This window comes from Arachis stenosperma, chromosome 5 (genome assembly GCF_014773155.1).
Source record: "Arachis stenosperma cultivar V10309 chromosome 5, arast.V10309.gnm1.PFL2, whole genome shotgun sequence".
Classification (NCBI taxonomy): Eukaryota; Viridiplantae; Streptophyta; class Magnoliopsida; order Fabales; family Fabaceae; genus Arachis; species Arachis stenosperma.
In genome coordinates, this window is record NC_080381.1 from 125,292,709 (window position 1) to 125,305,725 (window position 13,017).

The 13,017-nt window shown below is 35.9% G+C and overlaps 1 protein-coding gene across 1 annotated transcript; it reads left to right on the forward strand.

The window, feature by feature from the left end:
• The first annotated feature begins 1,488 nt into the window (after positions 1-1,488).
• Positions 1,489-12,524, forward strand: LOC130979146 (probable serine/threonine protein kinase IREH1). Its single transcript, XM_057902513.1, has 18 exons — positions 1,489-2,458; positions 4,256-4,317; positions 4,426-4,608; positions 4,701-6,074; positions 6,697-6,869; positions 7,229-7,475; positions 7,894-7,986; positions 8,067-8,207; positions 8,325-8,417; positions 9,200-9,404; positions 10,107-10,192; positions 10,294-10,382; positions 11,084-11,135; positions 11,252-11,308; positions 11,413-11,586; positions 11,684-11,761; positions 11,992-12,174; positions 12,263-12,524. The coding sequence occupies exons 1-17, from the start codon at positions 1,720-1,722 to the stop codon at positions 12,073-12,075; spliced, it is 3,930 nt and encodes a 1,309-aa protein (XP_057758496.1). The 5' UTR covers positions 1,489-1,719; the 3' UTR covers positions 12,076-12,174; positions 12,263-12,524.
• Positions 12,525-13,017: the final 493 nt, after the last annotated feature.

The window sequence follows — 13,017 nt, forward strand, 5'->3', positions numbered from 1 at the left end:
ATAAATTAATAAAAAATTAAAAAAATATCAACATTCTCTAGTGAATAAGAGATCTATTTACTTCTTCTTTTATACCAACCGAAATCTTTTCATCATTAATAATGATTATATTTTCTTATTAATAATAATATTTTTAATTAAAAATCTGCAAAAAAAATTTAAAAAAATTTAAGAAATATTGAAATATAAACTGCATCTATTTTTTTATATATCATCTGCATTTTTTACCAACAATCACCATCATAATAATTAAATTCTTACTATTAATAATTATAAATATAAATAAATTTCTAAATCTTAGAAATAATTAAAAAATACTTACATAATCAGGATTACTGAGATAATGAATAATATGAAGCTCACATCGATCAACATCTTTAATTTTATGTTTTTTGGGCATGATTGCTTCTTCTCCACCATGCAAAGATGAGTTTCAGAGATGAAGAAGAAGGTTTGAGAGTGAAGTGTGTGTCTTTCGTTTTCGGATGGTGAGAGAAGAGCAATTGGGGTTCTTTCTTTATTCAAATAGGGGCACCGTTCGGGGGAAAACTGGAGAGCGACGCGTGTTACATGCAACAGCGAACTCGGACCGTGCGTTTAGCTTCTTCAGAAATCGGACGGTCCGTGATGATATGCAACTCTGAGGGTCCGAGTTCGAAACTGGCTACAGGGGATTGCATGCAACTCGGACGGTGCGAGTTGGGATTAGAACTCGGAGGGTCCGAGTTGTTCCCCCCTAACACCACCATTTTGTGCATCACTCCCTTTCCCCATATCACCGCACTTCACCAGCTCATGAGCCATATGTAAATTAAATTCCGAAAATTTGTTGGTAACCAAATTTAGATATTTACTCTTTTTTCCTCCTCCTTTTGGCAAGTTTGTGAAGAAAAAATTAGTTTCAAATTTTCAATGGCAGGATTCTCTTACTGCTTGTTTGGTCCTCAAGCCTCCACATAATTTTATGGATTCAAATTCACTACTATCAACTCTTAGCGCCAGTATGCCATTCTCTAACAAAAGAAGTTGCAGCAAGAAAAAAAAAAAAGATAAATGAAGGAAAAGAATTACAAAGAAAACAAAAAAAAAGGTTGAGAAATTTTTTATTATTGACATATAACAACATTTAAATACATGTAAATATCCAATTTATATGTAAATCATTTTAGGATATTTCGATTTTGTATGTAATAAAAAATTATTTAAGTAAAAAAGTTTAATTAATTGTTAGGATTTAACAATTTTATTTATTTTAGAAAAATTATTTTTTTCCTACATATTGTCATAAATCACCTGAGATTACCATTTTTAGAGATTTTACTCATCAGCTAATCGTATTAAAATTCTTTACCCTTGAAGTGAATCCCGTATAAAAAAATGATGTGTATAATATCTCTCTTTATTTGTTTACTTACTTGATTAATTAATTAAAATTTTTCCTTCAGGATCATGCGTGTATCTACCCCCCATTATTTGGTCTTTTTTCCCGTGTCCAGATTTCCCTTTCCCGTGTATCTCTTAGTTCTTTCTCTCCATGCTAAGTCTTTTCACTCTCTTTCTCTCTCTCAAACTCAAACCCTTACTCGATTCAAACACACCATCAAATTCAATGTCGCTATTTCTAAACACTACCAACGTTTTCTAACTGACGCCACTTGAGCGGCGCCACGTCATCACCACCACCACTACTCCTATAGCCACCGCAGCCACCACCGGAACATGGTCTTCAAGGGGAGATTCTTTTCCTCCAAGAAATCCGATTCCGATGGCTCCTCCAACAGTCCCCGATCCCTCCCCTCCAACTCCCCTTCCAGATCCGACAAGAAGAAGTCCAAATCCCTAACCCCTCCCGCCGCCGCCGCCGCACCCGTCGCGTGCCGGCAGACGCAGGTCAAGGACGCGACCACCAAGAAGAAGGACGCAGTTAAGGGGAAGGAAGGTCAGGCTCAGGCTCCACCTGGCGGCAAGGATTCCGCGTCTTCATTGAAGTCTAAGAAGTCTTTGACGGCGGCGGTGGCGGCAGCGGCTGCGGCGGAAGGAGGAGTCAAGGATTCTACGTCGCCGTCGCCGTCGTCGTCGTCCTCGGTGTCGGTGTCGCCGATCCTGGCTTCGTCGCTAGGGTTGAACAGAATCAAGACGCGATCGGGGCCGTTGCCGCAGGAGAGCTTCTTCGGGTTCAGGGGAGATAAAGGACCGGCTGCGGCTCTCGGTGCTAGCAACCTTTCGAGGCGTGGAGGTGGCGGCGGCGACGGGAGTTCGGGTTCCGGCAGCGGCGGGAAGAAGAAAGAGGGCAGAGTAGGGTTTCAGGAGGGTTTCGCAGCGGGTTCTGGCACCGGTTGGATTGATAATGGGAGCAATTCAGATAGTATGTCCACCGGGAGTGGACCTTCTAGGGAGCAGAGCCCGATTGTGTTGCCAAGGTCGCGGCTGCAGAACGGAGAATCATCCTCCGATGCAGGTATGTGTGCTTTGTTTCTGCAAATTCTGGTGATTTGTTTTTCCAAAGTTTTTAATTTTTCATCTACCGTGGAATTGAGGAATTCTCTCTTGTCTATTTATTATTATTATTATTATTATTATTATTATTATTATTATTATTATTATTATTATTATAGTTGAGTTTTCTGCATGATCACAGTTTAATGTGTGTGATTAAAACTCTGACCAGGAAGAATGAAGAAGTGTTTATTAGGGTAGTATTATATATATATTATAAATCTAATTATTATATATTTATTATACATAGACTGGATACGTATTAAAAAGACTTATGTTGGTATAAACTTGGCATTTTTCATTTCCTTTTCCATTGGGATTGGGCTCATATTTGGAATTCCTTATTCAAATTTCCAATATACACAAAGTTACAAACCAAGCAATATAATTAAAAATGGGAGGTCCAATTCCAAGGCTCATATTTATGTCCTATCTAAGTGGAATCCCATTATATTTGATATTGCCAGTTGGCATAGGAGGGTACTTGTGAGTTGTGATAAAAAAAACAGGTGTTTAGAAAATAGGATATCCTCACTAGCAGAGTAAGAGTATACATCAAGGTCTGTCTCCTTTGCTGCTAGGAATTGAGCCAACTGATGGTAACTGTTGTGTTGAGAAGGGCTTTTGTAATTAAAATGATATATTAACAGTTCCATGTAATAATTCTAAAGAATAAAAAATGTAAATTAGTTCCATGTAATAGTTCTGATGAGTAAAAAATGTAAACTACTGTTTGTGTATTCTTAGTCTGAACCTAAGATTTATCAAGTCCATACTCCGTATTCTTGGATTAATATATGTCGTAGACTATAGAATATTTGTGTTATTGTTACTATATTTATGAGTATGTATAACAAATATGGTGAGCTTGTATTGAAATAATATTTCATATGTAGATTGATTGATATATTTGAAGAACTTATTTGAGATTTAGCTCTATTCAGCAGATTAGGATCATTAATAAAATTTTTGTCCAGTATTCTTTACAAGGCATTAAAATTATGTAAATCTGTCGGGAAAGTTAAGGGCCTGTATGGTTTGCATTTTCATTTTCTATTTTTATTTCCAGCGTCTTTTGTTTAAGGATTTTTTGAAGAAAAAAGAAAACAGTAAAATCTTGTTTTCTGCTTTCACTTCTTGAGTTCTTATTTTCATTTTTTCCTTTACAACATCCTAAAAACAAAAACATTGAATATGAAAACACAAGTTCATCTTGAAAATCATTTTTTTCAAGGGGATCAAGTTCATTTTTTTAAGTTGTATATATATATATATATATATATATATATATATATATATATATATATATATATATATATATATATATATATATACCTCATTGTGGAACTCTTTGGTAAAACAGTTGAGGTGATTTACGAATGATTGATATCAAAATGATAAAAGCTTTTCATTAGGTGAGGTTGGGGATTGGGACTTATTTCTGGATGGTTTGTACAATAGTTATCACTTGTAAAAATAGGATTCGGATATCAAATGGCTGAGTAACTACTCAACCACCAGCATCAAGTATTCTGCTTTGTCCATGGGGCTTTCTATAGGAGCCAATTGTGTTTAGGGTGAAAGCATGGGCTGTTGGTGCTGTAGCATTGTCGGTTTTGGCATGATGTTATTATTTGTTATTACCCTCTGCCAATAAGCAATTCATGCTAAGTTCTTCTATGTTTATTTACATTGAAGTGTCTGACAAAACTAGTTTGTTCTGTTTACTGAAATGTTGCCTTTTGCTAATGATATACAGGGAGACAGACTTCGTCATGGGCTCACACTGGAGGGGTAAGAGGCCCTGATTGCACTCCTGAGGTATCTTTCTTTATTACTTCAACTAATATAACTGTTGTTTGAATGATATGTTGCTTTCTGTTTATTCATTTGCTGTGGCAAAAAAAAACTAACTGTTTTCTTTTGCAGACAGCATATGATTACGAAAATCCCAAGGAATCTGAATCTCCTCGCTTTCAAGCTATCTTGCGGGTCACAAGTGCACCCCGAAAGAGGTTTCCCGCAGACATCAAGAGTTTTTCTCATGAGTTGAATTCCAAAGGTGTCCGACCTTTTCCGTTTTGGAAGCCTCGAGGGTTAAATAATGTGGAGGTACTTTCGTTTCCATTTCAGATTATATTATGAAGTTGATGATCTGTCTAGCTAGAGACATTGCTATATAAGTGATTTGCTTTGTTATGCAGGAAGTATTGGTTGTTATAAAGGCAAAATTTGATAAGGCAAAGGAAGAAGTGAACTCTGATCTGGCTATTTTTGCAGCCGACCTGGTTGGAATTCTTGAAAAAAATGCAGATACTCATCCTGAGTGGCAGGAGACAATTGAGGACTTGCTGATTTTGGCTAGGAGCTGTGCTATGTCTTCGGCTGGGGAGTTTTGGCTGAGGTGTGAAAGCATAGTCCAGGAGTTGGATGATAGGCGTCAAGAGCTCCCTCCAGGGATGCTAAAGCAGCTTCATACTCGAATGCTATTTATTCTTACTAGGTGTACTAGATTATTGCAGTTCCACAAGGAAAGTGGTTTGGCCGAGGATGAACATGTTTTCAATCTCCGTCAATCTAGAGTCTTGCATTCTGCTGAAAAGGCTGTTCCCCCTGGTTTGGCAAGGGATGTTAAAAGCTCTAGTGCTGCAAAAGCCTCAAAGTCCTCAACCAAAAAGGCATATAGTCAGGAACAAAGAACGTTGAATTGGAAGAAAGGAGTCACACAATCAGAAAACTTATCTCTTCCTGCTGATGATGACCCTTCAAAACATTTTGAGCCTCCTTCAGGGAGGGACCGGATGGCTTCTTGCAAGAAATTCCCGTCGCCAACAGGGAAAAGCCCAAAAGAAGCTGATCAGTTGAAGGAGCATGGTTATGGAAAGGTTGAACCACCAAAAACTTCAAGTAGTAAGAGATTCAGTTCCGATGGTGATCTTTCTTCTGCTAAGCTACCTGAGCTTCTTCCTGCCAAAGATTCCCAGGATCATGCTTCCAAGCACCACCATAAAGTTTCCTGGGGATACTGGGGAGATCAGCAGAATAATAGTGAGGAGAGCTCAATTATTTGTCGTATATGTGAGGAAGAAGTAGCTACTTCACATGTTGAGGATCATTCAAGGATTTGTTTAGTTGCTGATCGATGTGATCAGAAGGGTCTGAGTGTTAATGAACGTCTTGTTAGAATTGCTGAAACACTAGAAAAGATGGAGTCATGTACACAAAAGGATACCCAACAAATAGTGGGAAGTCCAGATGTTGCAAAAGTGTCAAATTCAAGCATGACTGAAGAATCTGATGTAGTTTCCCCTAAACTTAGTGATTGGTCTCGCAGAGGATCAGAGGATATGCTAGACTGTTTCCCCGAAGATGATAATTCTGTGTTTATGGATGACCTAAAGGGTTTACCACTTATGTCATGTAAAACTCGTTTTGGTCCGAAGTCTGAGCAAGGTATGACAACATCATCTGCAGGGAGCATGACTCCTAGGTCTCCTTTAATGACACCAAGGACAAGTCAGATTGAAATGCTCTTGGCAGGAAAGGGTGCTTACTCCGAACATGATGATCTGCCACAGGCATGCTCTGCCTTTTACCTCTTCTATAAAATTATTGTTTCTAATCTTTTCTCCTTTCCTGTTTGTTTTTTATGATGTTTAGTGGTAAATGGTCCAGTGGTTATAAATGTCCCTTAAACACTTAAAATAAAAACTTATTAAAATTAATACACATGGTAGATATCAAAGTGAGAAAGTGGGATGTTAATTATTTATATGCTCATGTATGCTACTAATTTCCACCTTGGTGGTAGGCTTATGTGTGTGTATATTTAAAATGAGCTTGTTTTTAAAGTGAGAAAGCTTAGGATAGTTGTTTGATCTATATAACATTGTTATGCTCCAAAACTGAAGAAAGAAGTAATCTGTTTCATGTTGCGTGGTTTTGTTAGTAAAATGCTCCTCGAAAGTGAGCTTGTTTCTTAAGTAAGAAAGTGTGTAATAGCAGTTGTACAATAGTAATGTTATGGCCCAAAAATGAAGAAGTACTATTTCATTCTGGATGGTTGATTTTACTATACTGGACATGTTGGAATACACGGTAAAGAAATTTGTGGTTGCATGCTTTCTTATGCTAATCTTTTTAGTCATTTGAGAAGTTTTTATTGATCGTATCGAGCTACTTTTGTCATGGGAAATGTAGATGAATGAACTTGCTGATATAGCACGCTGTGTTGCAAACGCACCTCTGGATGATGATCGCTCAACATCATATTTATTATCTTGTCTTGATGACTTACGAGTTGTTGTAGACCGGAGGAAATTTGATGCACTTACTGTGGAGACCTTTGGAACACGTATCGAGAAGCTGATACGGTTAGTACTTACAATCAGCTATGCCTGTTGAACTACTATAATTAGTAAGACATTCAAAAAATTTGCATCTATGGATGGATTTTTAATGAATAACTTAGGGTGAATTTTTTTTTGAGACATGTTTAATGTAGAATATCCATAACTGCATAACTGAATACGAGGTGACATATATCTTATATTGATACAACTGCTATCTTTGTATCTGGTTGTGTGTCTATCTCTGGCATTACTAGTCAGAGCCTTTCTCTCAAGTTCGGCTCAAGTATATTTTTTCCCTCGATGTGTTATTTTTGTCTTTCCATGTTTTCCTCTGAAATCTTTAGGTGATATGCATGATAAGTTGGCATTTGCCCTTGCAGTGAGAAGTATTTGCAGCTTACTGAGATGGTGGATGTAGAAAAGATAGATATGGAGAGCACTGTAATGGATGATGATGTCATCTTGGAAGATGATGTGGTCCGTAGCTTGAGAACAAGCCCAATCCATTCTTCAAGGGACCGTACCTCTATTGATGACTTTGAGATCATAAAGCCTATAAGTCGTGGGGCATTTGGACGGGTTTTCCTGGCCAAAAAGAGAACAACTGGTGATCTTTTTGCAATTAAGGTCATTATTTTCACCCTTTATTCGGTGCTTTTTCTTCATTTATTGTATGCTTAAATTTTAATTTCGATAAGTGTTCAGTTTTTATCTTTTGTTCTGTTTTTGGATGATCGGTATTATGGCTTGTAGAAGACTCATTTCATAATGTGAGGTTGTTTGGAGACTTAAAGCTGTTCATACCACTTTTTATTTGATCGTAGTATATTACACTATTTATTGTTCTTGTAACATGTTCCGGGTACTGTTCCATATGAAATTTAAATCTACATTTTGTTGTATTTCTGTTATTTTCTTCTCTAATAAATTTTATTTTCTTATTGCTTGTTAAAAGTTAAAACATTGAAGGATTATGGTACTGTTTGTTACTTTGTCATGTTTATATATTTGCATGGTTACATGAATCCAAGTTATTTTTTCACAGGTTCTGAAGAAGGCTGACATGATTCGTAAGAATGCTGTGGAAAGTATATTAGCAGAACGTGATATCTTAATTACAGTTCGGAATCCTTTTGTGGTGAGCGGATCTAACTTGCTACTTGTTTCATGATGTCTTTCAAAATGCAACTTTTTTCTAATTTAACTGAACATAATCAGGTTCGTTTCTTCTATTCTTTCACATGCCGTGAGAACTTGTATCTTGTCATGGAGTATCTTAATGGAGGTGACCTATATTCGTTATTAAGGAATTTAGGTTGCTTAGACGAGGAAGTTGCTCGCGTGTATATTGCTGAAGTGGTAATCTGTTTCATTCTCTCTCTCTCTCTCTCTCTCTCTCTCTCTCTCTCTCTCTCTCTCTAAAAGGGAAAAAAGGGAACTTTTGTTACATTGTCTAAACATCATTCCCATGGTTAGGTTCTCGCATTAGAGTATTTGCATTCACTACGAGTGGTTCATCGAGACTTGAAACCTGACAATTTACTGATCGCCCATGATGGTCACATTAAGGTAATTGAATACACTTTTTCTACTCACTATTAATGCCATCAACCCTGTATTTAGGCACAATATTTTTAAATAAATTAATTAAAAATTGATTTTATGTAGACACAAATAAGTTGATGTTTTTGGTTAGGGTATAGCTTGTTTAGGGTGCCTGGTGTGATTTCAGCTTTTTGGATTTTGTTTGGCCTATATTTGTTATGGGTCATTCAGTTTTTTTTTGCTGGTATTAGCATATTTTAACTGTCTTCTGTGTATCATTATAGCTTTTTGTTTTATATGAATAATTTTTCTCTATTTAAAAAGCTTTTGTCCTCCATTTATGTGGCTGTGGTTTTTGCTAGGGGAAGGGATGATCTATGAACTTATTCTCCTTTAATCCTTTTACTGTTGGAATTTAAGAAAAGATGATTTGACATGTGCTTTTCTTGGTTAATTTTTTTTTATTTTTTTAATTTTCAATTAATTTTGTCCTTCTAGAAATTAGAAAATAAATTTTGGGCTGTATGGAGGAGCACAAAGATGAAAGATCTTTGTCAGTGTTAGCCTTTTTAAGAACATATTTTTTACATTTGTAAGTTATTTATGTTTGTATGTAATGTTTGAGATTTTTTGATAAATGTTTAACCCTGGCCTCTCCCTTATTCTTCCTAATTTGAATTTTGCTGATAGGAGTTCTTGCATATTCATGTAGATTTTTATGAGTTTTATCTCTTAACTCATGCATACTGATGTTCAGCTGATCACATGTTGAAGTTTTTCTATTCTTTTTGGTTCCTTCTATGTAGCTAACAGATTTCGGGCTTTCCAAAGTCGGTCTCATCAACAGCACGGATGATTTATCTGGTCCAGCAGTGAGTGGGACATCCTTGCTTGGGGAGGATGAGCCTAACATGTCTACATCTGAACATCAAAGGGAACTGAGGAAGAAAAGATCTGCTGTAGGTACCCCTGATTATTTGGCGCCAGAGATTCTTTTGGGAACTGGACATGGTTCGTATAGATCCATTTTTATGTTTAAGGTGGTCTGATTTCTGTTTACTAGATCAGTTTTGTTTTGCCTTCTTTTTTCTTTCAGTTTAGAGAAAGTAAAATAAATAATAAACTATCTATTTAGTCCCTTAAAGATACATGTACCAGTTTGCCCCCTAGAAAATTTTCAACATTAGTTTAGTTCTTGAAGGATATATCAAACTTTTTCTTCGAAGACACATGTATAACTAGTTTAGTAAATAGAAATTTTTTTACAACTGTTATGTCCTCAAAGAAAGATACATTGTCATTTTCGCTCACTCAAAGATGCATGTAATATTGTATAAATTATTGAACTCAAATAAAATATATGATCAAATAGATGTCATATGCATCTTTTAAGGACCTGTTATGTCACATATTTGAGTCTCTATATTGGTGCTAAAAACAATTTAGGGACCAAACTAATTTAATGTCGTGTATCTTTTAGAGGATACCTAGTAAATTTAGTCTAGCATTTAGCAACATCATTTCTATATTTTATTCTTAATTTTCCTGAAAAATTTGTAAGGATCTTCACTTTTCTGTTTAAAATAAAAAATAAAAAAAATCTGCTGAAAATGCTAATTTAGTGGTTCCACAGCCTTTACATTGCAATTGTGTATTTACATTGCAATCACAACATGAACAAAATATATATATTTTATCTTTTAAATTTTACAGGGTATACGGCTGATTGGTGGTCTGTTGGGGTCATTTTATTCGAGTTGCTTGTTGGTCTTCCACCTTTTAATGCAGAGCATCCTCAGGTTTATAGCATACCTTTTGCCAGGATTTTTGCGTTTCTGTTCTTGTTTGCTGTATGGTTTAGCTCTTACTGACAGATATTTCTTTTTGGGGGTGTTTGTAGACTATATTTGATAATATTCTTAATCGTAAGATACCTTGGCCTGCAGTTCCTGAAGAAATGAGTCCTGAAGCTCAAGATCTTATTGATCGGTAATAATCATGTTATGTTCATGTTATATGTATCTGGCAATTGCAAACTGTTTATTCTGGTCCGCATTTTAGAATATCAATGCTTTGTTTATGTTTCCAATACTGAGCATGCTTCCATTAATTTGGATATTTTAGCTTGACTGCTTAAGCCGAAGATAGCATTTGCGAATGTATATTGTTCAGCAATCCTGGTGCCATACTTTATCTGTTAAATATGAACTTTATGTTAATAATCTTGTGACAGTGACCACTACTGTCTCACGTTTCACATGGCATTATCCTTAAACCATGAGAACAGGCTTCAACTAGGTGGGGCTTTTTGGGAGGGTAGATGTGCAGCCTTACCCTCACATGCAGGAAGCTGTTTCAAGTATTTGAACCTATGTCACAAAGCAGCAATCTCATTGTATTTGGTGTTCTGGATTATTTGACTGTTGTCAACTACATAACAAGCCCATGATTCGTTTTTTACCCCCCCTCTTAACTGTGGCTTTGTGTAAAAATGAAAATATAATTATAATCTGTACAAAATCTAGGTTTTATTCTATCTAAAGCTTTTTCTTTATGCTCCCTTAGCTGGATGCCGATCTGTTATAAATTATGGTTTTTTGTCCTGCGTTATTGTGCTAAGTTGAAGTCACGATTATGATAGAAAAATGAATATTTTCTTGGATTAGTACCTGAGATGTGTTTATTTACAGATTATTGACTGAAGATCCTAACCAAAGACTTGGAGCTAGAGGTGCATCAGAGGTGATTTAGTTTCTTATTACTGTATTAGCATACAGATGCTTGTTGCCCATTTTTATGATCATGTTTCATTTTACTTGCATTTCAAACGTCACATTGATAGATGCTTAATTATCCAGGTGAAAGAACATGTTTTCTTTAAGGATATAAATTGGGACACACTTGCTAGACAGAAGGTATGTAATGCTTCTCAAGTCATAATTTTTGTTCGTTGTACTGCATGTCTCTTGATGTAGTAGATGTTGTATGCTGAACAACATAATAACGTTCTGGTTTGCAGGCTGCGTTTGTTCCTGCCTCTGAGAGTGCTCTAGACACTAGTTACTTCACTTCTCGCTACTCATGGAATACTTCAGACGGTCTTGTATATCATGCAAGTGATGCTGAGGATTCTAGTGATGCTGATAGCTTAAGTGGTAGCAGTAGTTGCTTGAGCAATCGCCAAGATGAAGTGGTACTGCATTTATTGGTATCTCTAAACATAAAATATTAACTGTCACATCAATTTGAAGTTTCTGTGCTGACTTTCTCCTGTGAAAATCTACAAACAGGGAGACGAATGTGGGGGTCTTGCTGAGTTTGATTCCAGCTCATCAGTCAACTACTCTTTTAGTAATTTCTCTTTTAAGGTATTCTTTTGAGTTATATACTTATGTTTATTATACAAGCAACTAATTAGAATTAACTCTTCTGAACACGCAAAAAGATTTATTTAACCTCTGTTTACTGGGAATTAATCGCACCTCTCTGGGATTACTGTTTTTGCTCCCTATAACTGTTGGTGTGTTGCATGCTTGTTTTGTTGATATTTATTTTGATCTCTCTTCTCTTGTATTGATGTTTTTCAATTGTTTACCAGAATCTCTCCCAGCTTGCATCAATCAACTATGATCTTCTCTCCAAGGGATGGAAAGATGATCCACCAGCAAATCCCGGAGCATAGCTTTCTTTTCTTCTGTCGAAGTCCAGATTTCGGTGTTTAGACATCGTCCAAGCAATTTTGGGTGCACAAGCACCTTTGTCATCTGTACACATTGTAAATGTATGAGACTGTAAAACTACCGTCATTTCATCAAGTCTTATATTGTGCATTCTTGCTGATCTAATTTTGAATTTGCTGGAATTTGCAGAAATTCTAGAAGCTCAAACTGATTCAGGATGTACTCTCTGCTTATTAGGTCACAGGAACTAACACTGGGTGGTTTTCAATTTTTCGGTTTTGTTGTATTGTATGAATTTGAGGACTGTAAATGTTAAAATGCATACCAGTGTTGGTTGCTCACATTGTTTCTTGTGGTGCTTTCATTAATATAATGCAGCACTGAGGGCACATCCCTTTTTGTTCAGCTACTGTAATATTATTTACTTGTATAATTGAGATGTTGTGAATTATCTTTCTAATTTCTACCGTGATCCCAGACCAACAAAATGATTTTTTGATGGAAAAAAAAGAAAGGAACTTCTTCACCTAAATATTTATTGAAACAGTACTATTTTTAACATCCCAGAATAGTATTCCTTACCGAAATGTACTGTAGTGGCTTCCCTTCGCCCCTTAACTGTTTCATAGAAATAACATTGATCCCAAAATTAAATACTTTGTAGTTTATACAAAATGGAAGCTTAAGAAATAAGATTGCTTATGCACAAAAGGATAGTCAATTATTAGCAAGTAGAAAAAAGTGAATCCTTTTATTATTTACGATTTAAGCGATGCGGTGCCTAGATACATGCAAAGGATGATGTATAGAATATAGTTTATTTGCATTACAGGTGTCTACGACTACGAAAAAAAAAAGAGAATTAAATTCATACCAGGTTTTCAAAATTACAATAACCTTTTCCCTTTTTCTGTACAAAGGGATTCAACGGGGAGTAATTCCAA

Excerpts from the sequence above, each read along its gene's own strand:
- LOC130979146 (XM_057902513.1), top strand. The coding sequence starts at position 1,720 with ATGGTCTTCAAGGGGAGATTCTTTTCCTCCAAGAAATCCGATTCCGAT. Across the intron at positions 10,383-11,083 it reads GCTCAAGATCTTATTGATCG|ATTATTGACTGAAGATCCTA; the intron begins GTAATAATCATG and ends GTTTATTTACAG. Across the intron at positions 11,136-11,251 it reads GAGCTAGAGGTGCATCAGAG|GTGAAAGAACATGTTTTCTT; the intron begins GTGATTTAGTTT and ends TTAATTATCCAG.